The sequence below is a fragment of the Psammomys obesus genome, unplaced genomic scaffold, assembly GCF_907164565.1.
Source record: "Psammomys obesus unplaced genomic scaffold, mPsaObe1.curated_primary_1811, whole genome shotgun sequence".
Taxonomy (NCBI): Eukaryota; Metazoa; Chordata; class Mammalia; order Rodentia; family Muridae; genus Psammomys; species Psammomys obesus.
In genome coordinates, this window is record NW_026590110.1 from 27,127 (window position 1) to 53,025 (window position 25,899).

The window sequence follows — 25,899 nt, forward strand, 5'->3', positions numbered from 1 at the left end:
TCTTTGTAGGATAAAATTTCCTAATTTTCAATTTATAATTAATAACTAATTTGTGAAAGGATAATATAGACTACGTGATTATGTTTTCCCTTAGAAAACTTACTAGCTAGTTTTATATTCTTTTCTGTCAGTAATGTCACTTAATTTATCAATAATTTGACTTCAAGTAATGAGTATCTACTTCATATAGAAAAGTCAATGACTATATGAACATATTATATGAGTTTATGAATATATACACATGTATATGTGAATATATAAGTGTGCTAATAATTTGTTTTATTAATCACATATTGTAATTTTCTCCTCATCTTTAAATTTTTCTAGAACTGAAGATAAAACAAAAGAGAAAATGAGCAATGGTGGAAAATTTCAATGCAAGTTGGGAAGGTTATTTTATTCTTCTGGGATTTTCTAAATGGCCTCATCTGGAAGTTGTTCTCTTTGTGGTGATATTGATATTTTACTTGATGACACTGACAGGCAATCTTTTCATCATCGTCCTGTCACACCTAGATTCCCACCTGCACACACCCATGTACTTCTTCCTTTCAAACCTCTCTGCTCTGGATCTCTGCTACACCACTAGCTCTGTCCCTCAGCTGCTGTTCAACCTCTGGGGCCCAGAGAAGACAATAACTTATGCTGGTTGCATGCTACAACTCTATTTCGTCCTTGCACTGGGTACCACAGAGTGTGTTCTGTTGGTAGTTATGTCCTATGACCGCTATGCAGCTGTGTGTAAACCCTTGCATTACTCTGTTCTCATGAATCCTCGTTTCTGCCACCTGCTGGCTGCAGCCTCCTGGGTAAGTGGCTGTACCACCTCAGCTCTTCATTCCTCCTTTACCTTCTGGGTACCTCTGTGTGGGCATCGCCAAGTGGACCACTTCTTCTGTGAAGTCCCAGCACTATTGAGGTTGTCCTGTGTTGATATCCGTGCAAATGAGCTGACCCTCATGGTCATGAGTGCTATTTTTGTTGTTATACCCCTTATTCTCATTCTGAGCTCCTATGGTGCCATTGCATGGACTGTTCTGAAAATGCAATCAACCACACGACTTCAGAAAGTTGTTGGGACCTGTGGAGCCCATCTTACTGTTGTGTCTCTCTTTTTTATTCCAATCATGTGCATTTATCTTCAGCCTCCTACAGAAAATTCTCAAGATCAAGCCAAGTTTATTGCCCTCTTCTACACTGTTGTCACACCTAGCCTGAACCCTCTCATCTATACTCTAAGAAACAAAGATGTGAGAGGGGCAGTAAGGAGGCTGACTGGGTATGAGAGGGAGATGTGAAAAAAGCCTCCCAGCATGCAGTCTTTGATAAGAAGATCTGATCCATCATTAAGGTCATCCCACTCTTTTGTAATCTCTTTTGGGCACTGAATCATAAAACAAATTACAGAGATTAAATTATTTGAGTAAAACCACTTTTCAAAATAAGCAATTAAAGAGGAGCTTAGCCATTGAATCTTACAACTTTCCACTTTGAAGAGTACAAACAAAAATCTGTTCTAAATAGTTCTTTTGTTCATCTGTCTACTCAGTAACATATTCCCTATTGACTTTACTTCAGAATCTTAAAATGTGTTTCCTTTCTTGGGATTCTTGGTACTTTAGATGAATGTGACTTACCTTTTGAACAAATAGAGCTCTCTTATGGATGAAACTGCTTTACCTGTATGAAATTTGGTTTCTCTTGGTACACATGCTAATAAATTAAGATCATTCCAAAAATAATCCCAGAAATTGGCAATAAATCTTTTCTATAAATGTCTCCTGCTAAGTTGAGCAGAAGATGATGTTACTAACTGAAATAAAACAAAAGAAATAAATCATTTAATTTTCTTTAGTGAGCTTAGTGACATGGTAAATTAGGTTAAATGGATAAATCAGGGTAACTTACATTTCTACCTCTCTATCAATACCATGTTTTTTTAATTTAATTTTATTTGTTACAACTTATTCATTTTGTATTCCTGCTGCAGCTCCCTCCCTTGTCTCCTCCCAGTCCCACCCATCCTCCTCCTCTCTCTATGCCCTTTCCCTAGTCCCCTGATAGGGGAGGACCCCTTCCCCTTCTATCTGACCCTAGTTTATCAGGTCTCATCAAGGGTGGCTGCATCCTCCTCCCCCTCCTCCGTGGCCTGGCAAGGCTGCCCCCCACCCCAGGGGGAGTTGATCAGAGAGCATGCCACTGGTTCAAGTCAGAGAAAGTCACTGCACTCCTTACTAGGGAACCTACTTGGAAACTGAGCAGCCAATGGGCTTCCATTGAGCAAGGGGTCTAGGTCCCCTCCCTGCATGGTCCTTAATTTGGAGTATCGGTCTCTGCAGGCACCCGCTGGGCCCAGGTATTTTGGCTCTGTTGTTCACTTTGTGGAGTTCCTGACCCCTCCAGGCCTTTCTATCTCCCTCTTCTTCCATAAGGATTCTGGCACTCTGCCCAAAGTTTGGCTATGAGTCTCAGCATCTGCTTTGATACCTTGGTGGGTAGAGTCTTTCAGCAGTCCTCTATGGAAGACTCCTGTCCTGTTTCTTGTCTTCTATTCCTGATGTCTATGCTGTTTGCCTTTCTGATTGAGGATTAAACATCTTCCCTAGGGTCCTCCTTGTTGTTTAGCTTCTTTAGGGCTATAGATTTTAGTATGTTTATCGTATATGTCTAATATCACTTATAAGTGAGTATATATTATTTGTCTTTCTGCTTCTGGGATACCTCACTCAGGATGATCTTTTCTAGATCCCACCATTTGCCTGCCAATTTCATAATTTCCTTATTTTTAATTGCTGAGTAGTATTCCATTGTGTAAATGTACCATAATTTCTGTACCCATTCCTCAGCTGAGGGACATCTGGGTTGTTTCCAGATTCTGGCTATTACAAATAAAGCTGCTACAAACATGGTTGAGCAAATGTCTTGTATACTTGAGAATATATTGGATATATGCTGGTATAGCTGGATCTTGAGGAAGTGCTATTCCTAATTTTCTGAGGAAGTGCCAGATTGATTTCCAAAGTGGTTGTACAAGTTTACATTCCCACCAGCAGTGGAGGAGGGTTCCTCTTTCTCCACATCCTCTCCATCATGCATCCTTTGAGCTTTTGATCTTGGCCATTCTGATGGGTGTGAAGTGAAATTTCAGGGTTGTTTTAATTTGCATTTCCCTTATGACTAAGGATGTTGAGCATTTCCTTAAGTGTTTCTCTGTCATTCTATATTCCTCTACAGAGAATTCTCTGTTTAGCTTTGTACCCCATTTTTAATTGGATTATTTGATTTGTTGCTGTTTAACTTTTTCAGTTCTTCACATATTCTTGATATTAGTCTTCTGTCAGATGTAAGGGTGATGAAGATCCTTTCCTAGTTTTAGGTTGTCGTTTTGTTCTTATGACACTGTCCTTTGCTTTACAGAAGATTTTCAGTTTCATTTATTAATTGTTGATCTTAGAGCCTGTGATGTTTGTGTTTTGCTCAGGAAGTTGTCTCCTGTGCCAATGAGGTCAAGGCTCTTCTCCACTTTTTCTTCTAACAGATTTAGTGTGTCTGGTTTTATTTTGAGATCTTTGATCCACTTGGACTTTAGTTTTGTGCAAGGTGATAAATATGGGTCTATTTTCATTTTTCTACATGTAGACATCCAGTTAGACCAGCACCATTTGTTGAAGATGCTGTCTTTTTTCCATTGTATGGTTTTGGCTTCTTTGTAAAAAAATAAGTTTGCATACATGTGAGGGTTTATTTCTGGGTCTTCGATTCAATTCCATTGGTCAACCAGTCTGTTTCTATGCCATTACCATGCAGTTTTTGTTACTGTTGTTCTATAGTACAGTTTGATATCTGGGGTGGAGATATCTCCAGATGTTTTATTGTACAGGACTGTTTCAGCTATTATAGATTTTTTTTTGTTTTTCCATATGAAATTGAGAATTGTTCTTTCAATGTCTGTAAAAAATTGTGTTGGTATTTTGATGGGAATTGTATTGAATCTGTAGATTGCTTTTGGTAGGATAGCCATTTTCACTATGTTAATCTTACTGATCTTACTGATGAGCATAGGAGATATTTCCATCTTCTGATATCTTCTTCAATTTCTTTCTTCAGAGACTTGTTTTTTTCATATAGGTATTTCACTTGCTTGGTTAGAGTGACATCAAGGTACTTTATGTTATTAGTGGCTATTGTGAAAGGTGTTGTTTCCCTAATTTCTTTCTCAGTCCTTTTGTGTTTTGTATACAGGAGGGCTTCAGAGTTTTTTGAGTTAAGTTTGTATTCAGCTACTTTGCTGAAGGTGTTTATCAGCTGAAGGAGTTCTCTGGTTGAATTTCTGGGGTCACTCATGTATACTATCATATCATCTGCAAACAGTGATACTTTGACTTCTTCCTTTCCGATTTGTATTCCTTTGATCTGCTTTAGGTGTCTTACTGTTCTAGTTAGGTTTTCAAGAACTATGTTGAAGAGATAAGGAGAGAGTGGGCATCCTTTGCCTTGTCCCTGATTTCAGTGGGATTTATTTAAGTTTTCCTCTGTTTAGTCTGATGTTGGCTTAGTGACATAGTAAATTAGGTTAAATGGATAAATCAGGGTAACTTACATTTCTACCCCTCTATCAAGACCTTTCTTTATTTTTTTAAATGATTGTATTGTAGTTCTTTACTACAAGGCATTAAGTTTTAAATGAAAATATTAAAATTTCAAGTGTTGTTGAGGTGTAATTTACCCAGAATTGCATGTAAACAAAAGGCACTTTGTGGTTTTGTGTACATGTACATGTTAGGGATATATAACATAAGTTATATTATATTACTGTATATTATATGTATTACACTATACCACACACAAAAATTACACAAACATATACACACATTTGAGGGAGAAACAGAGAAACAGAGAGAGTGTGTGGTCTTGGTTAAAGAGATGTTTTAAATTTTTTTCCTTTCAATCTTTAGATTTTTTCCTTCTTTTGTTTATTTTTTTAATTTTTGTTCTTTATATTAATTACAGTTTATTTTCTTTGTATCCCAGCTGTAGCCCCCCCTCATTCCCTCCCAATCCCACGCTCCCTCCCTTGTCTCCTCCCTGCCCCTCTCTAAGTCCACTGATAAGGGAGGTCCTCCTCCACTTCCATCTAACCCTATTTTATCAGGTCTCACCAGGACTGGCTGCAATGTCCTCCTCTGTGGCCTAGCTAGGTTGTTCCTCCCACGGGGGGAAGAGGTCAAAGAGCTAGCCACTGAGTTCATGTCAGAAACAGTCCCTGTTCCTCTTACTAGGGGAAACCCACTTGGATACTGAGCTGCCATGGGTTACATTCAGCAGGGGTTCTAGGTTATATCCATGCATGGTCCTTGGTTGGAGAATCAGTCTCAGAAAAGACCCCTGTGCCCAGATATATTTGGTCCTTGTGGACCTCTCCAGGTCTTATTAACTCCCACTTCTTTCTTATAATTCCCTGAACTCTGCCCAAAGTTTGGTTATGAGTCTCGGCATCTGCTTTGATACACTACTAGGTAGAGTCTTTCAGAGGCTCTCTATGGTAGGCTCCTGTCCTGTTTCTTGTTTTCTCCTACTTCCAATGTCGATCCCATTTGTCTTTCTGAGTGAGGATTGATCATCTTACGCTGGGTCCTCCTTCTTGTTTAGCTTCCTTAGGTGTACAGATTTTAGTATGTTTATCCTGTCTTATAAGTCTAATATCCACTTATAAGTGAGTATATATACTGTGTGCGTCTTTCTGCTTCTGGGATACCTCACTCAGGATGATCTTTTCTAGATTCCACCATTTGCCTGCAAATTTCATGATTTCCTTGTTTTTGATTGTTGAGTAGTATTCCACTGTATAAAAGTACCACAATTTCTATATACATTCCTCAACTAAGGGACATCTGGGTTCTTTCCAGGTTCTGGCTATTATGAACAAAGCTGCTGCAAACTTGGTTGAACAAATGTTCTTGTGTACTTGAGCATATTTTGGATATATGCCTAGGCATGGTATAGCGGGTCTTGAGGAAGCACTATTCCTAATAGTCTGAGAAAGTGCCAGATTGATTTCCAAAGTGGTTGTACCACTTTACATTCCCACCAGCAGTGGAGGAGGGTTTCCTTTTCTCCACAACCTCTCTAGCATGTGTTGCCACTTGAATTTTTAATTTTAGCCATTCTGATGGGTGTAAGGTGAAATCTCAGGGTTGTTTTGATTTGCATCTCTCTGAAGGCTAAGGATGTTGAACATTTCTTTTAGTGTTTCTCTGCCACTCTACATTCCTCTACAGAGAATTCTCTGTTTAGCTCCCTACCCCATTTTATAATTGATTTGTTGTCTTTTAACTTCTTGAGTTCTTTATATATTCTGGATATTAGCCCTTTGTCAGATATAGGGTTGGTGAAGATGCTTTCCCTGTCTGTAGGCTGTCGTTTTGTTCTGAATATAGTATCTTTTGCTTTACAGAAGCTTTTTGGTTTCATGAGGTCCCATTTATTGATTGTTGCTCTTAGATCCTGTGCTGTTGGTGTTCTGTTCAGGAAGTAGTCTCCTGTGCCAATGAGTTCTAGGCTCTTCCCCACTTTTTCTTCTAAGCGATTTAGTGTGTCTGGTTTTATGTTGAGGTCTTTGATCCACTTGGACTTTAGTTTTGTGCAGGGTGATAAATATGGATCTATTTGCATTTTTCTACATGTAAATATCCAGCTAGATCAGCACTATTGGTTGAAGATGCTATCTTTTTTCCATTGTATGGTTTTGGCTTCTTTGTCAAAAATTAAGTATCCGTAGGTATGTGGGTTTATTTCTGGTTCTTCTATTCAGTTCCATTGATCCACCATTCTATTTCTATGCAAATACCATGCCATTTTTCTTACTTTTGCTCTGTAGTACAGCCTGAGATCAGAGATGGAGATACCTCCCAATGATCTGTTGTACAGGATCGTTATGGACATTCTGCGTTTTTTGTTTTTCCATATGAAGTTGAGAATTTTTCTTTCAAGGTCTGAAAAAAGAATTGTGTTAGTATTTTGTTGGGAGTTGTATTGAATCTGTAAATTGCTTTTGGCAGAATGGCCATTTTCATTACGTTAATCCTACTGATCCATGAACACAGGAGATCTTTCCATCTTCTGACATCTTCTTCAATTTCCTTCTTCAGCGACTTGAAGTTTTTTTTCATATAGGTCTTTCACTTGCTTGGTTAGACTCACACCAAGGTACTTTATGTTATTAGTGGCTATTGTGAAGGGTGTTGTTTCTTTAATTTATTCCTTGGCCCTTTTGTCTTTGGTATACAGGAGGGCTTCTGATCTTTTTAGTTGATTTTGTATCCAGGCACTTTGCTAACGGTGTTTATCAGCTGAAGGGGTTCTATGACAGAATTTTTGGCTCCCTCATGTATACTATCATATCATCTGTGAATGGTGATACTTTGACTTCTTCTTTTCTGATTTGTATCCCCTTGATCTCCTTTATTGTTCTATCTAGGACTTCAAGTACTATGTTGAAGATAGGGATAGAGTGGGCAGCCCTGCCTTGTCCCTGATTTCAGTGGGAGTGATTTAAGTTTCTCTCCATTGAGTTTGATGTAGGCTATAGGCTTGCTGTATATTGCCTTTACTATGTTTAGGTATGTGCCTTTTATTCCTGATCTCTCCAAGTCTTTAAACATGAATGGGTGTTAGATTTTGTTGAGTGCTCTTTTGGCATCTAAGGAGATGATCATGTGGTTTTTTTTCTCCTTCAGTTTGTTTACATGGTGGATTACATTGATGGATTTCTGTATATTGAAAAACCCTTGAATGCCTGGGATAAGGCCTACTTGATCATGGTGGATGATATCTTTTATGCGTTCTTGGATTTGGTTTGCAAATATGTTATTGAGTATTTTTGCATCAATGTTCATAAGAGAGATAGGTCTGAAGTTCTCTTTTTTTTGTTGGGTCTTTGTGTGGTTTAGTTATCAAGGTGACTGTGGCTTTATAGAATGAGTTTGGTAATGTTTCTTCTGTTTCTATTTTGTGGAATAGTTTGAAGAGAATTGAAGTTAACTCTTCTCGGAAGGTGTGGTAGAATTCTGCACTGAAACCATATGGCCCTGGGCTTTTTTTGAAAGGGAGAGTTTTGATGACTGCTTCAATTTCCTTGGGGAATATAGGACTATTCAATCTTTCAACCTGATCTTGATTTAATTTTGGTAAGTGAAATCTATCAAGAAGATTGTCCATTTCATTTAGATTTTCAAACTTTGTGGCGTATAGGCTTTTGTAGTAAGACATAATGATTGTTTGGATTTCCTCAGTGTCTGTTGTTATGTCCCCCTTTTTGTTTCTCATTTTGCCTATTTGGACAGTTTCTCTCTGCCTTTTAGTTAGTTTGCTAAGGGCTAGTCTATCTTGTTGATTTTCTTAAAGAACCAGCTCTTGGTTTCATTGATTCTTTGAATTATTTTATTTGTTTCTAATTTTATTGATTTTTGTCCTGAGCTTTAATATTTTCAGCCATCTGCTCCTCTTGGGTATGTCTGTTTCTTTTTTTCCCTAGGTCTTTCAGGTGAGCTATTAAGTTGCTTGTATGTGACGTTTCAAATTTCTTCTTGAAGGCCCTTAGTGCTATGAACTTTTCTCTTAGCACTGCTTTCATTATGTCCCATAAGTTTGAATGTGTTGTGCCTTCATTTTTATTGAATTCTAGGAAGTCTTCAATTTCTTTCTTTATTTCTTCCCTAACCCAGCTGTCATTGAGTAGCGAGTTGTTCAGTTTCCATGTATGTGTAGGCTTTTTGCTATTTCTGTTGTTGTTGAGGTCCAGCTTTAGACCATGGTGGTCAGATAAGATACAAGGGATTATTTCAATATTCTTTTATCTGTGGAGGCTTGCTTTGTGACCAGCTATATGGTCTATTTTGGAGAATGTTTCATGAGGTGCTGAAAACAAGGTATACTCTTTTGAATTTGGGTGAAAAGTTCTGTAGACATCTATTAGGTCCATTTGATTTAGGGCCTCTGTAAATGCCCTTATTTCCCTGTTTAGCTTCTGCCTGGATGATCTGTCCCTTGGTGAGAGTGGAGTGTTGAAGTCTCCCAATATTTAGGTGTTGGGATTGATGTGTGATTTCAGCTTTAATAATGTTTCATTTCTTAAATGTAGGTGGTCTTGTATTTGAGGCATAGATGTTCAAAATTGTGATGTCCTCCTGGTAGATTTTTCCTTTGATGAGAATAAAGTGCCCATCCTCATCTTTTCTGACTAATATTAGGATAGTTACTCCAGCTTGTTTTCTTGGTCCATTTGCTTGAAAAACATTTTTCCAGCCCTTTACTCTAAGGTAGTGTTTATCTTTGTTGTAGAGGTGTGTTTCTTGGATGCAGCAGAATGTTGGATCCTGTTTCTGCAACCTTTCTGTTAGTCTGTGTCTTTTTATTGGAGAGTTGAGTCCATTGATGTTGATAGACAATAGTGACAAATGAATATTAGTTCCTTTTAAAAATACTTTCAAAAAAGCATATTTTTTTTTTGTTTTAGAGAAAGTAAAAAAAGTTTTATTTCATTTTGTTTTTATAAAATTAGGCTTCTAGAGTTTTATTTGAGATTAGATTAAACTTATGGAACAATCTGGGAAGAACTTTACTATTCTAATGAAGAAACATATTTTATCATTCATATCAGGTGTTCTCTGTATACATTTAGTTAAACTGACCTCTGAGTATTGTATGGTTTTTAATGCCTCTGTCAGTCCAGCTCACTTTTGTAAAGTGGCTTGTATCCTGTGACAGAGATGACACATTTGTAGTTAGGAAATTTATTTGAATATGCATGTGTATAATGTGCATGCATGCCTGTATGTGTGTTCGTTTGTGTGTAGAATCATGTGTGTTAACATAACTATGGAGGCTCAAGATTGATTTCATCTATCGTCTTCAATTGCGTTCTGCTTTTATTTATTGAAGCAAGGTCTCTCATCACATCCATAATTCACTGATGCTGAATAGTCTGGATGACCAGCTTGTTTTGGCCACAGATATATTCCCATGTTTTCCTACTAAAACTTATGTGATGTGTTCCAAGAAAACTATAATTCTTCACTTTTGAATATTTAATTATTCTCTATTTTTTGTTCTGGAGGCACTAATATAATTTCTATCACATACATTAGGTTACATGTTAAGTCAAGACCATTGCAGAAGATACCACACATTTTGGATAAGTCAATCTGTAACTGATCTGGCAGCCTTCTTCCTGAGGAATGATTCTCAAAGTGTTAGAAGATGTTATACAAACTTCCAAGGGAAAGAAGCAATCCATAATTTCCACTAAGATCTTGCCAGTGACACAATCCTGCTCAATAGGAGAGTTAGGGTCAGGGTCACAGATACTGGCATTTTCTTTAACTGATATTATTTCTAACTATATTTTAAATACTTATTTTTACACCACAGACAATTATAGTTCTTTTCCCTTATAGAAGAAGTTTCTTTTTGCAGCAGACAGAGACGATCTCAGAGATTTACAGCAGGACAAATATGAACAAGTGTTTACGGAGTGCCCAATACCAATTGATACATCTGCAATGGAAGCCCTATACCTCAAGTTCAGGAAGCATCTCAGAAAACAGGATTGTAAGACTTACAGGACCAAGACACCTGCTATTAGATAATGTGCTATAGACATAAGAGGGAAGTTTCCCTCATGAAATTTAAAAAACGTGGTTGCCTAAACAAGACCTGAATAATGAAAGCACCACTGGATATGCCAACATGGATGAATAAACTTTACAAGTCCCAACCACTAAGTAAAGACCTACAGGCAATTAATGTAAGAAGGCTCTTAGATCAATTCTGAGAGAGGGAAAATAAGTTTTCTTTAACCATGTTAAGTTATCCAATCCCAAATGGTCAGTCCTAAACACATATACATATGAACAAAACTAAATGGACTCAGTAGAGGTTCACTGTGTGTGTGCACATGTGTTTGTGTATGTGTGTGTAAAATGGAGAAGTAGTAGAAATGATGTAAATGCAAAAATTTTAAAAGTACTTAAATTGAAAAAATATAGATGGGCATCTGGGAGATCCATTATACAGAAATAAACAAATACAAGAAAGAAAGTACCAAAGATTGTAAGAATGAAATTATTTTAATACATGCTGTGAGTTTTATAAGAGGAAATGGTAGTTTAGGGTTTGTAAGCAATGTGTTTGAAAAAAAGTAGCAGGAAGTAGATTTAGAAATCTTTTGGGTAATGATTTAATTTCCTTCTCTATGAAATAAGGTGAATTTTTAGTAGCTATATATATGTCCTGTAGATATGACAGGGAAGTTGCATTCATGAAATCTGAACAGCATATTTGCCTAAACAAGACCAGCATAATGACACCACCAGCAGGACTGCCAACATGGATGAAATTTCAGGAAGCCCAGCTAGTCTTTTACAAGTCTTCGTCATGTAAACGAAGACTTACATGAAATTAATGGGATCTGGGAGAAGAAAAATCAGTTTTTTCCAAGAACAACCCGTCTGATAGGTTATCAAATCACAAGTGGTCAGTCCTAACATGTTAGCCAGGTTCTCTTCTTCCTTCAGGGCATCCAGGCACCGTTGTACACAGATGCTGGAATTGAAGGAATGAAGCTCACCCAGGCAGGTGGATTAGCAGGATCTCAATTTGGCAGTGAGTGGGAGAGGGGAGAACTTTCTAGAAGGCAGTATTCTGCAAAAGAGTGCTTCTTCATTGGAGGGGATGTGGATAAGGGCTATATAATTTTTGAGAAAGTGGTTTTTGGGGTGACAATACATAAGTGGCTGGATTGAGGTGCTGGAAACACTTCATTTGCTCAGGGAGGAATTCCAGGTACTAGCTGGACATATCCTTACAAGGAAATAGAAAGTTTTAACCTGAAACTTGGCCACCAGGCTACTTGACTACCTCAAAGGTGACAGTGGTGGGGGTCACAAGGCTACATACACCAGAGCAGGCTCAAAACAGGACAGGCTCTCTCTTTATTCCTGCCAGTCTTAAGATGAGAATTTGGGAATTTTGGCATGTCTCAACCTTACTCTTGCTCCAGGCTAGCTCTCCCATGGTTCATGGTTCACATGCCCTACACTAATGGGCATACTTAGGACACAATATAAACTAATTAAAACTTAGTAAAGGTGAAGCCACTGAGATCTCAATATCAAGTGTTTTAAAAGTTAAGATGTGGTACTCCTCACAAACACCCAATCTGAGACTGGTCATTTGTTATATAAAATGTTCTATTATTTGCATTTAATCCATAAACATCATCATGTATTCTTTTGTTTTTCATTAATTTATTTGTTTATTCACCTTACATCCTGATTGCAGCCTCACTCCCTCCTCTCTTCCCAGTCCCACCCTCAAACTTCTTCCCCTATCTTCTCCCCAGAAAAGGGGAGGACCCCAATGGGACCAACCCACCCTGGCACATCAAGTCATAGCAGGACAAAGAGCATCCTCTCCCACTGAGGCCAGATGAGGCAGCCCAGCTAGGAGAAAGGAATTCAAATGCAGGAAGCAGAGTCAGAGACAGCTCCTGCTCCAATTGTTAGGAGACTCACATGAAGACCAAGCTAAACATCTGTTACGTATGTGAAGGGGGCTAAGTCCAGCCCATGCATGCTCTTTGGCTATTCCTTCAGTGTCTATGGGCCTCCATAGTCCCAGGTTAGTTTACTCTGTAGGTCTTCTTATAGTATCCTTGACCCCTCCAGCTCTCCCAATTCCTCCTACCACTCTTCCATAGAACTTCCCGAGCTCAGCCTATTGTTTGGCTGTGGGTCTCTGCATCTGTTTCCATCAGCTGCTGGATGAAGCCTCTCAGAAGACAGTTATGCTAGACCCTGTGTAGAAGCATTAATAGTGACAGGGGTTGACTCAGGGTGGATCTCAAGTTGGACCATTCATTGGTTTTCCATTCCTTTCATCTCTGCTTTATCTTTATTCCTCCACTTGTAGGTAAGACAAATTTTGAGTTAAAGGTTGTATGGGTAGGTTGATGTCTCCCTCCTTCTACTGAAAGTTTCACCTGGCTGCAGGAATTGGGGATTTCAGGCTACATAACACCTGCAGCTTGGAGTTTTAGCTAGGGTCACCCCACATATTCCTTGGAGCCTCCCCTTGTCCCAGAGACGCCCCCACCAATTTCAGTTCTCTCTGCTAGCATACCACCTCTCCTAACATCCAATTCCCACCCCAGTTTCCCTCTCTACCTCACCCCACAAAATTTTCTCCTTCCATCAACTTCCACTGTTTATTTTATTTCCCCTTGAGTGAGATTCAAGGATCTTCCCTTAGACCCTTCTTGTCAATTAGATTCTTTGGGTCTGTGGATTGTAGAAGGGTTATCCTATACTTTATGGCTAATATTCACTTATAAGAGAGTACATACCATGCATGCATTTCTGGGTCTGGGATACCTCACTCAGGATGATCTTTTCTAGTTCCAACCATTTACATGCAAATTTCATGATGTCCTTGTTTTTAATAGCTGAGCAATATTCCATTGTGTAAATGTACCCCATTTTCTTCATCCATTCTTCAGTTGAGGGAGATCTAGGTTGTTTTCAATTTTTGGCTATGATGAATTAAACCGCTATGAACATAGCTGAGGAAATGTCCTTGTGGTATGGTAGAGAATCTTTTAGGTATATTCCTAGGAGTGGTATAAATGAGTCTTGAAGTAGAATTACTTTCAATTTTCTGAGAAACTGCCAGATTGGTTTCCAAAGTAGTAGTACAAGTTTCCAGTCCCACCAACAATAGAGAAGTGTTCCTTTGCTTCACATCCTTGCCAACATGTGCTGTCACTTGAGATTCTTTTTAATTTTAATTTTATTTTATTTTTAATTACACTTCATTTACTTTGTATCCTCCCTCTAGTTCCCTCCCTCCTCCCCTCCCAATTCATCCCTTCCTCCCCCTTCTCCACACATGCCCCTCCCCAAGTCCACTGGTAGGGGAGGGTTTCTTTTTCTTCCTTCTGATCCTAGTCTGTTAGGTTTCATCAGGAGTGGCTGCATTGTCTTCCTCTGTGGCCTGGTAATGCTGCTCCCTCCTCAGGGGGAGGAGGTGATCAAAGAGCAGGCCAATCAGTTCATGTCAGAGGCAGTCCCTGTTCCCATTACTATGGAACCTATTTAGACACTGAACTGCCATGAACTACATCTGTGCAGGGGTTGTAGGTTATCTCCATGCCTCGTACTTGGTTGGAGTATGAGTCTCTGGAAAGACCCCTGTGTTCATATTTTTTTGGTTCTGTTGCTCTCCTTGTGGAGCTCCTGTCCTCTCCAGATTTTGATCTTAGACAGTCTAACTGGTGTAAGATAATCTCAGAGTCGTTTTGATTTGCATTTCCCTGATGACTAAGGACACTGAACATTCTTTAAGTGCTTCTCAGCCATTCAAAATTTTCCTGTTGAGAATTCTGTTTAATCTGTACCCCACTTTTTAATTGGATTATTTGGTTTGTTGATGTTAATTTTCTTGAGTTCTTTATATATTTTGGATATTAGTCCACTGTTAGATATAGGATTTTTTCCCATTCTGTAGGCTGCTAAGTTGTCCTATTTACTGTGTCCTTTGCCTTACAGAAGCTTTTCTGTTTCATGAGGTCCCATTTGTCAATTGTTCTTAGAGCCTGAGCCATTGGTGTTTTGTTCAGGAAGTTGTCTCCTGTGCCAATGTATTCAAGGTTATTCTCCATTTTCTCTTTTATCAGGTACAGTGTTTTATGTTGAGGTCTTTGATTCACTTGTACTTGAATTTTGTGCAGGGTGATAAATATGAATTGATTTGCATTCTTCTACATGCAGACATTTAGTTAGACTAGCATCATATTTTTTTATTTTTAGGCTTTATTTTTTCTTCACAATTTATTCATTATATATCCAGATTGAAGTCCCCTCCCTCAACTTCCCCAGTCCAACACTCCCTCCATGTTCCCCTCATCCCCTTCCCTTAGTCTATTGAAAGGGGGAGAACTCCACTATTGGCATCTGTCCATACCTCCTTTAGTCTCATCAGGACTGCTTGGATCCTCTTCCTCCATGGCCTGGCATCATCAGGGGCAAGTGATTAGAGAGCAGTCAACTGAGTTTTTAATAGAGGCAGCCCCTGATCTTCTCCCTCAGAGGTCCACATGGAGACTGAGCTGCCAATTGGCCACATCTGAGCAGGGGGGTCTAGGTCCTCTCCATGCATGGTCCTCCGTTGGTGCATCAGTCTCTGCAGGAGCCCCTGGGCTCAGGTCTTTTAGTTTTGTTGGTCTCCTTGTGAGACTCTTGTCTTATCCATGTACCTCTAATCCCACTCCTCTCTTCCTCCATAAGACTCCCTGCCCTCTGCCCAAAGTTTGGCCGTGAGTCTCAGCATCTGCTTTGTTCCCCTATTGGGTGAATCTTTTCAGAGAACCCTTTATAGTAGACTTCCATCCTGTTTCCTCTCTTCCACCACTTCTGGTGTCTAGACTGTTTGACATTCTGAATGAGATTTAAGTATCCTTCTTAGGGTCCTCCTTAGTGTTTAGCTGCTTTAGGTCTGTAGATGGCTGTCCTATATTATACGGCTAATATCCTCTTATTAGTAAGTGCGTACCATGCCTGTCTTTCTGTTTCTGGGTTACCTAACTGAGGATGATCTCTTCTAGTTCCATTTGCCTGCAAATTTCATGATTTCCTTGTTTTTAATAACTGAGTAGTATTCCATTGCGTAGATGTACCACAATTTATGTATCCATTCCTCCATTGAGAAACATCTAGGTTGTTTCCAGGTTCTGGCTATTACACATAAAGCTGCTATGAACATAGTATATGAATCGATTTGCATTCTCCTATCATGCAGATATTTAGTTAGGCTAGCACCGTTTTTTTTGTTTTTGTTTTTGTTTTTCATCTAAATAATTTATTCAGAACCAAATAATATTGAAAAAGAAGCTTCAGGTGTCGGGAGCCGCTCCCGCCATTACAAGATGGCGCCGGCTTCCTGCTTCCTGGTTCTTCTTGCCAGCATTTTCGCGCTTCTTGCCTGCGCCGCCCTGCAGTTTACGCATGCACAGCTTTATGCTAATGAGGGTTTAGGCTGCACTCCAATTGCCAGCCATATGCTTATGAAGACTTGAACAGAGCACCAATTACAGACGGACAGGTCGCGCTGCTGGCTATTTAAGCAGAGCACAACCCGGGGTTTGGGTCCTTCACCATCTGCAAGAAAGAGCTGTTCAATAAACTTGCTGCTGAAGAAATCCTCGGTTGTTGCGTCGTCCTTATCGGCAAAGGCCGCGCGTGACATTCAGGATTGAAGAATATTTTATGTAAACATGAGGGTCCTAGTACATGCAGCCATTAAAACAGGGCCTCAAAACATCTTTTTTATGATCATTTATGAGTGAGTATATACCATGTGTGTCTTTCTCCTTCTGGGATACCTCACTCAAAATGATCTTTTCTAGATCTCACCATTGACCCGTCTCACAGGTCTGTCAACGGAGAGCCTGAATGGGGGAGTGGGAATAAAAAAGGGGACAAGGGCGCGAGAAATGAAGACCAAGACAGTATCTCTGATCGAAGTCTCCGTTTATTCGAGTTTTCCATACAGCTATATAGGCAGAAGCAGAAGGAATGTAATTGCCTTTGGCAGGGTTACTAAGTGACTAGAAATCACAGGATGGCCCACCAAGATGTGCTAATAATGGTAATTTTGAAAGTTCCTCAGAAGAGTTACTTAGGAAGCCCTGAGGGAGAGGAGGATTTAAGGTATTTCAGGAAGATGATCTTATCGAAAGCCTTAGGTCAGCCAGGAATGCACTATTGTATCCGGGTAGTAGCTGGTCAAGCCAGAAGCCAAAATTTAGGGGGCAGCAAGGTGCCAGAAGGCCCCTGACACACCATTTGCCTGCAAATTTCATGATTTCCTCGTTTTTTATTGCTGAGTAGTATTCCAAGATATGATAAACATAATGAAATCTATACACCTAAAGAAGATAAGCAAGAAAGAGGACCCAGGGTAAGATGATCAATCCTCACTTAGCAAGACAAATGGGATGTGCATTGGACATAGGAGAAAACACGTAACAGGACAGGAGCCTACCGCAGAGGGCCCCCGAAAGACTCTACCTAGCAGTGTATCAAAGCAGATACTAAGACTCATAACCAAACCTGCGGCAGAATGCAGGAAATCATATGAAAGAAGGGGGAGTTAGTATGACATGGAAAGAATAGGAGCGCCACAAGGACCAAATATATCTGGGCACAGGGGTCTTTTCTGAGACTGACACTCCACCAAGGACCATGTATGTATATAACCTAGAACTTTTGCTCGGATGAAGCCCATGGTAGCTCAGTAACCAATTGGTTTCCCATAGTAAGGGGAACGGGGACTATTTCTGACAGGAACTCAATGGCAGGCTCTTTGACTTCTCCACCCCGCAAGGGAGAAGCAGTCAGGCTAGGCCACAGAGGAGGACTTTGCAGCCAGTCCTGAAGATACCTGATAAAACAGGGTCAGATGAAAGGGGAGGAGGTCCTCCCCAATCAGTGGACTTGGAAAGGGGCAGGGAGGAGATGAGGGAGGGAGGGTTTGGGAGGGAATGAGGGAGCAGGATACAGCTGGGATACAGAGTTAATAAAATGTAACTAATAATAAAAAAATAAATAAAATAAAAAAGAAATTTTATTTTATTTTTATTAATTACAGTTTATTAACTTTGTATCATAGCTATAGCCCCTTCCCCACTCCTTCCCAAACCCACCCTCCCTTCCTCCTCTTCTTCTACGCCCCTCCTCCAGTCCAGTGATAGGGGAGTCTTCCTTCCCTTCCATCTGACCATAGTCTATCAGGTCTCATCAGGGCTGGCTGCATTGTCTTCATCTGTGATAAGGGTGCTCCCCACTCAGGTGGATGTGATCAAAGAGCCAGCCCATGAGTTCATGTCAGAGACAGTTCCTGTTCCTATTACTGGGGAGCCCTTTTGGACACTGAGCTGCCATGGGCTACATCTCTGCAGGGGTTCTAGGTTATCTCCATGCATGGTCCTTGTTTGGAGTATCAGTCTCACAAAAGACCCCTGTAGCACTGGTTTTTTTTTCTCTTTCTTTCTTTCTTTCTTTCTTTCTTTCTTTCTTTCTTTCTTTCTTTCTTTCTTTCTTTCTTTCTAAGATGCTTTCATTCTTTTTCTTCATTGGATGATTTTTTGGCTTCTTTGTACAAATCAAGTGTCCATAGGTATGTGGTTTGATTCCATTGATCAACCTGCCCGTTTTTATGCCAATATCATGCAGTTTTTATTATTATAGTTCTGTAATACAGCTAGAAATCAGAGATGTTAAAACCTCCAGAAGTTCTTTATTGTACAGGATCTCTTTAGCTATCTTGGGTTTTGTTTGTTTGTTTTTCTATATAAAGTTGAGAATTGCTCTTTTAATATCTGTAAAGAATTGAGTAGGAATTTTGATAGGAATTGCATTGAATCTGTAAATTGCTTTTGGTAAGATGGCCATTTTATTATGTTAATCCTATTTATCCATGAACATGAGAGATCTTTCCATCTTCTCTTTAGAGACTTGAAGATGTTTTCATATAGGTCTTTCACTTGCTTGGTTAGAGTTACACCAAGATACTTTAAGTTATTTGTGGCTATTGTGAAGGGTGTTGTTTCCATAATTTCTTTCTTAGTACATTTATCATTTGTATAGCGGAGGGCTACTGATTTTTTAAAGTTAATTTTATATCCAGTCACTTTGCAGAAGATGTTTATCAGCTGAAGGAGTTCTCTGGTAGAATTTTTGGGGTCACTTTTATATAGTAGCATATTATCTATAAAAGAGATACTTTGACTTCTTCCTTTCCAATTTATATTGCTTTGATCTCCTTTAGTTGTCTTATTACTCTAGATAGAACTTCAAGTACTATATTGAATGCATATTGAAAGAGTGAGCAGCCTTGTCTTGTTCCTGAGTTTTGTGTAATTGCTTTAAATTTCTCTTCACTTAATTTGATGTTTGCTATTGGCTTTCTGTATATTGTCTTTATTGTGTTTAGATGTGGGCTTTGTATCTTTGATTTCTTTAAGACTTTTAACATAAAAGGGTGTTGTATTTTGTTAAAGGATTTTTCAGCATTTAATGAGATGATCATGTGGGTTTTTTCTTTCAGTTTGTTTATATGGTGGATTATGTTGATGGGTTTTCATATACTGAATCACTCTTGCATGCCTTTGATGAATCCTACTTGATCATAGGGAAAAATACTTTTGATATGTTCTTGGATTAAATTTCTGAGTATTTTGTTGAGTATTTTTGCATCAGTGTCCATAAGGGAGATTGGTCTGAAGTTCTCTTTCTTTGTTGAGTCTTTGTGTGGTTTAGGTATGAGGGTGACTATGGCCTTATAGATTGAGTTTGGTAATTTTCCTTCTGTTTCTATTTTATGGAATAGTTGACAAGTATTTGTATAAGTTCTTCTGTGACAGTCTGGTAGAATTTGGTTCTAAAACGATCTGGCCCTGGGCTTTTTTTGATTGAGAGACTTAATGACTGCTACTATTTCCCTAGTGGCTATAGAACTATGTAAATTGTTTACTTGACTTTAATTTTACTCTGGTAAGTGGTATCTATAAAAAATCATCCATTTCAATTTTGTGTAGTACAGGCATCTGAAGTAAGACTTAATGATTTGTTGTATTTCCTCAGGGTTTGTTATTTTGTCCTCCTTTTCATTTCTGATTTTGTCAATTTGGATACTGTCTCTCTGCCTTTTAGTTAGTTTGGCTAAGGGTTTGTAATTTGAAAAAGAGAGACACAACAGTAGGATGGGCTCCACAGGTCCCAACAGCTTTCTGAAGTCCCATGGTTGATTGCATTTTCAGAATCTTTAGATGCCAAAAAAGCATGTGAAAAAATCCAACACCCACTCATGTTTAAAGTCTTGAGGAGATCAGGGATACAAGGCACATACCTAAAGACAATATACAGCAAGCCTATAGCCAACATCAAAATCAATGGAGAGAAACTTGAATCAATCTCACTGAAATCAGGTACAAGGCAAGACTGCCTATTCTCTCCATATCTCTTCAACATAGTAGTTGAAATCCTAGTTAGAGCAATAAGACAACTAAATGAGATCAAGGGGATACAAATCAGAAAAGAAGCCAAAGTGTCATTATTTGCAGATGCTATGAGAGAATAAATGAGTCATCCCAAAAATTCATCCAGAGAACTCCTTCAGTTAATAAACACCTTCAGCATCCACCTTTGGCTGGATACAAAATTAACTAAAAAAAAAAAAATCAGTAACCCTCCTATATAAGAAACACAAAAGGGCTGAGAAAGAAATTAGGGGAACTGTACCCTTCACAATAGACACTAATAACATAAAGTACCTTGGTGTGACTCTAACTAAGCAAGTGAAAGACCTATGTGAAAGAAACATCAAGTCCATTGAAGAAGATATCAGAAGATGGAAAGATCTCCCATGCTCATGGATGGGTAGGATTAACATAGTGAAAACGGCTATCCTGCCAAAAGCAATCTACAGATTCAATGCAATTCCCATTAAATACTAACACAATTCTTTACAGACCTTGAAAGAACAATTCTCAATTTCATATGGAAAAATAAAAAACTCAGAATAGCTAAAACAATCCTGTACAACAACAAGTATCTCCATCCCTGATCTCAAGCTGTACTACAGAGCAAAAGAATTAAAAATTGCATGGTACTGATATAGAAACTGAATGGTGGATCAATTGAATCAAACGGAAGACCCAGAAATAAACCCACATACCTATGGATACTTAATTTTTGACAAAGATGCCAAAACCATACAATGAAAAAAAGATAGCCTCTTCAACAAATGGTGCTGATCTAACTGAATATCTACATGTAGAAAAATGCAAATAGATCCATATTTATCACCCTGCACAAAACTAAAGTCCAAGTGGATCAAAGACCTCAACATAAAATCAGACACACTAAATCTGTTAGAAGAAAAAGTGGGGGAAGAGCCTTGAACTAATTGGCACAGGAGACAACAGAACACCAACAGCACAGGATCTAAGAGCAACAATCAATAAATGGGACCTCATGAAACTGAAAGTCTTTTGTAAAGCAAAGGACACTGTCATTGAACAAAACAACAGCCTACAGACTGGGAAAGGATCTTCACCAATCCTATATCTAACAGAGGGCTAATATCCAGAATATATGAAGAATTGAAGAGATTAAACAGCAACAAACCTTGTAATCCAATTAAAAAAAATTGGGTGCAGAGCTAAACAGAGAATTCTCAATAGAGGAATATCGAATGGCAGAGAAACACTTAAGGAAATACTCAACATCCCTAGTCCTCAGGGCAATGCCAATCAAAATGACCCTGAGATTTCACCTTACACCCATCAGAATGGCTAAGGTCAAAATCTCAAGAGACAATACATGCTGGAGAGGATGTGGAGAAAGGGAAACCCTCCTCCATTGCTGGTGGGAATGTACCTTGTATAACCACTTTGGAAATCAATCTGGCCCTTTCTCAGAAAATTAGGAATAGTGCTACCTGGAGATCCAGTTATACCACTCCTAGGGATATATCCAAAATATGCTCAAGTATAGAACAATGACATTTGCTCAACTATGTTCATAGCAGCTTTATTCGTAATAACAACTTCATTCAATATGTACTTATTAGAATCCTATGTAACATTGCCATAGATTTTTCTTGCCCATACTCTTCATACCTTCCTGACCTCACAGAGGCATGCACCCACATGGACATACCCAGATGCCCCTCAGGAGGCTTCACATGGTCTCACTCCCCATGACCTGCTTTCCTTCATTAAACATTAGATACACCTAGGGGCCCTTACCTTGGAATGCCATGGCCATGTTTCTCCCCTCCTTCACAGCTGACTTGTGCTTGCTATGAGGCTGCATGGGCCCCAGAAGAAGACAATGCAGCTGCATGGGCCCCAGCCTGTCCCCTAGCTTTCCTGGGGAAGTTCCTCTTTCAAAAATAAAGTAAGTGCTACTGGCTTTCTTAAACCAAATTCTGAGCATGACTACAACTTGGGACATGACTGTGGCCCATGTTGTCAGCTCATAGTAGCACTGGGAGACAGCCATCAAGCTTAGGCAGGAGGCCTCTTAAGGGGGAGCAGGGATCCAGAACATCTCTAAGCACCCTGGCCCCCAAGATGGTGTACTTCACTGTTGCTGGTCCTCGTGCTGCTGGTGTGAGGTGTGCTGCTGTTTGGAGCCCTGGATTGTATCATCTACTATCTCAAGCCTGACTGGTCAAAGCTGGGGTCCCCTCAGGTGAGTAAAAGTAGCTTTATTCATAATAGCCAGAATCGGGAAACAACCCAGATGTCTATCAATGGAGATTCAGAAAGGCAAATAGGATGGACATCGGAAGAGGGAGAAAACAGGGAACAGGACAGAAGCCTACCACAGAGGGCCTCTGAAAGACTCTTCCCAGCAGGGTATTGAAGCAGATGCTGAGACTCATAGCCAAACTTTGGGCAGAGTGCAGGAAATCTTATGAAAGAAGGGGGAGATGAAAGACCTGGAGGAGACAGGAGCTCCACAAGAAGAGCAACAGAACCAAAAAATTGGGCCCAGGGGTCTTTTCTGAGACTGATACTCCAACCAAGGACCATTCATGGGGATAACCTAGAACCCTTGCACAGATGTAGCCCATGGCAGCTCAGTGTCATGTGTCAAGTGGGGACCCTAGTAAGGGGAACAAGGGCTGTCTCTGACAGGAACTCAGTGGCTGGCTCTTTGATCACTTCCCCCTGAGGGGGGGCCAGCCTTAACAGGCCACAGAGGAAGACAATGCAGTAGTCTTGATAAAACCCAATAGGCCAGGGTCAGGGGAAAGGGGAGGAGGACCTCCCCTATCAGTGGACTGGGAGAGGGGCATGGGAGGAGAAGAGGTAGGTAGGGTGGGATTGAGTGGGGATGAGGGAGGGGGCTACAGCTGGGATACAAAGTGAATAAATTGTAATAAATTTAAAAATACAAAAAGTGTTACCTTTGGGTATCTTAGATGTTTCATAAACCTTAAAATGCTAATTGTTTATATAAAACACTATTTGTTAGAGTCATGATTTTATTGGGCTAAAAAATTTAATGTTATATACATAGATTTTTATTGAGAGTTTCCTTCTAAAACAGATTCTAAATATATATTTTATAATTTTTATCTCATTTAAATAATAAATAATATTAAATTAATACGATTTCTTCTAAAAATTCTTAGCATAAAACTATTATATATAAGGTATTTTATTTAGGCTATAATATAAATATATATTTCTAAAAAAAATCTTATGTTAAATTACCTTTTTACTCTAAATGGATTCAGAATAATCATTTCCTTTAAGAAGCAAACTATGTTTTTTCATTAACAGAACTAACAATGTGACTAATAAATAAAAACATTGGAACTTATTAATTTAGCAGACTTCTAGCTTCCAGCAATCTAAAAATTAAGAATGCCATCAGCTGTCATCCCCTATCTTGCTGTAACTAATTTTGCCTTGATTTAAAAGCTTTTTTTTTTCTGTAAAAATACAAAACTTTATGAAACTGTTTCCACACTGAAATGAAGAATTTGGGCTAATCTATATCTGTGTTCTCAGGCCATGGTCACTCAAAATGTCTCCATAATAAACTATCTCTTACCTTTTTAAAGATGAGCTTTAGTTTTTATGTCAACAATACCAATACTCTATGATCTTGATAGAGGACCACAAATTCCATGTGAATTTGTGTTACAGTGATGTGTTTGTAATAACATGATTTTTTTCTTACAATTATTTACTTATATTAGATCATGAATAAAGAAAGGCCAACAATGTCAATTTCATTTCTTTTTCTACTGTGTTTATTTTCAACTAATAATTATTTTGAATTCTCAGAATTTCAATTCAATAACAAATAATTATAAATTATAAATTATAAATTATTAAGATAAATTCCTTATCTTAAAGGAAATAAAAGATAATATATTCTGGATCCATTCTGCCTGGAAACAGAGATTTATGTTACCCCCTATTCTATGAATGTGGAAGCAGTTTCATTAAGTTTATTATTTTACAGAAAAAAAAGCAAACTTTTAAATCAAAGCAAGATCAAAGTATGTTGGTGGGTGCATCAGAGATATCAGTTATAATATGGGAAAAACTTTTCTGTAGGTACAAGATGCTATCTTATGGCATCCTTAGCTTTTTGGTTGGTGGAAGATAGTGATCTGCTAAGTTAATAGATTGCAAATAGTTTTATCTATTAGTCTCAGGATGTTAATTTAGACACAGCATGGGCAAGAAATGGCTATTCTAGAGGACTAAAACTAGTCCAAGATAAGGTAACTAGCCTCTGAACCTGCAACATTCCAGTGTCCCAACAGTGCTGCAGTTCTAATCCATCAGTCTCTGCAGGCAAGGCTTCTCTTTGGAAGTCTTCTTCAAAGGCAAGAAGAAAATTGTAGTAATTTTTTTCAGAGGAAGTAATTACAGAAATTGTGCTCCATCCCACCACATTGTGCTTCCAATCTAAGATAAGCTATTTTTTTTTTTATTTCCATCTTTAATCAAATGGCAGTAATTTCTAAGCTGGGACTATTTTAACATTTGCTGTTACATGAATTCTTTTTAATTCAGCTATATTTTTAAAAGAAGTTCTTTCTAATAATATGTGGACTTGTTTCCCTGTTTCATGATGGTTTCCTTTAGTTTACTGCTGAATTGTTACAAATTAGGATTAGGATTAGCTGAGAAGCCCTGGGGACAAACTGACTTCTCCAAATTTTCCTGAGGAAGTTTATTGTCTACCCTAACATCTTTCTGCATGAGTTGTACTTACAGAACATGAGATATTAAGGGTCAAAATGTTCTACTGTGATTTTATTCATCTTTTATCACAATTTATTAGGAAGGGTCAGCCATTTTCCTTGGGAGCACGAAAAACATCAAAACAAACATGGTAATGTGGGAGGAGACAAAGAATTCAGGAAGCAAAAGATATTTAAGTCCTAGGTCATTTACTATGTTACAAACAAAAAATTTAATCTTTCCAAAGAAATATTGGGAATCTGCTAGACAAAAGTGGTCTTTTAAGAGTTGTAGATTCCTGATAGTTTCTCTAGAAGTGAGTAAACAAGTGCAGTAATTCAAACCTACGTGTTAGTATTTTGGAACACAACCTGCTCCTGGGTTACCCAGCAATTTATGATGTCATCATGTGTCACCAGCCAGGTGGCCACACCTGGAAGGCGTGGTTACCTTGCCCCTTAAAGGGCCAACCCCGACACGTGGTCTCTTACTCTTACTTTCTTACTCTCTCTCTCTCTCTCTCTCTCTCTGCACCCCTTCCCTTTTATTTCCCTCTCCCCATGTCCTGCTCCTCCCTCCCTCCAAATAAACTTCTTGCAGAGAATATCGGTTGACTCATGCTTTTTAATAATTTCACTATGTTTACAATTTAAATACCATATTACTGATTGTCAGGTCCAAAAGGAATCCCAAAATGACAGTCTTGACTCAGCTCAAGCTGGAAGGACTGCCCTAGAAAGATAAAAGCTCACATGCAACATTCCTCAGAAACCTCTTTCACCAGAAAGGGCCAGTTCCCTTGGCCTGTACCTGTGTTTACAATTCAAAGACCTCGCTAGCCTCCAGGCTCCTTTAATTCCCATTCACACATACCTGTTAATGCATTTCAAAGTCCATGTAGCATTCTGGCCTTTCTCTTCTCATCTTCTACTCCAAACTCCCAGTCTGTTTCAGTTCACAGGCTTCCTTCCCCTCAAAAATGATTTTTCAACACCTACTACTCTAGGCCTGGCCATGGCCGGTCTGCTTCTTTTTTTCTCTCTGCTCTGAACTCTTCCAGATGT

General features: G+C 38.9%; 1 protein-coding gene across 1 annotated transcript; it reads left to right on the forward strand.

Moving 5' to 3' along the window:
* The first annotated feature begins 359 nt into the window (after nucleotides 1-359).
* Nucleotides 360-1,298, forward strand: LOC129676233 (olfactory receptor 2J3-like). Its single transcript, XM_055606562.1, has one exon. The coding sequence runs from the start codon at nucleotides 360-362 to the stop codon at nucleotides 1,296-1,298; it is 939 nt and encodes a 312-aa protein (XP_055462537.1).
* The last annotated feature ends 24,601 nt before the right edge of the window (nucleotides 1,299-25,899 follow it).

Coding starts and splice junctions, on each gene's coding strand:
- LOC129676233 (XM_055606562.1), top strand. CDS start 360: ATGGTGGAAAATTTCAATGCAAGTTGGGAAGGTTATTTTATTCTTCTG.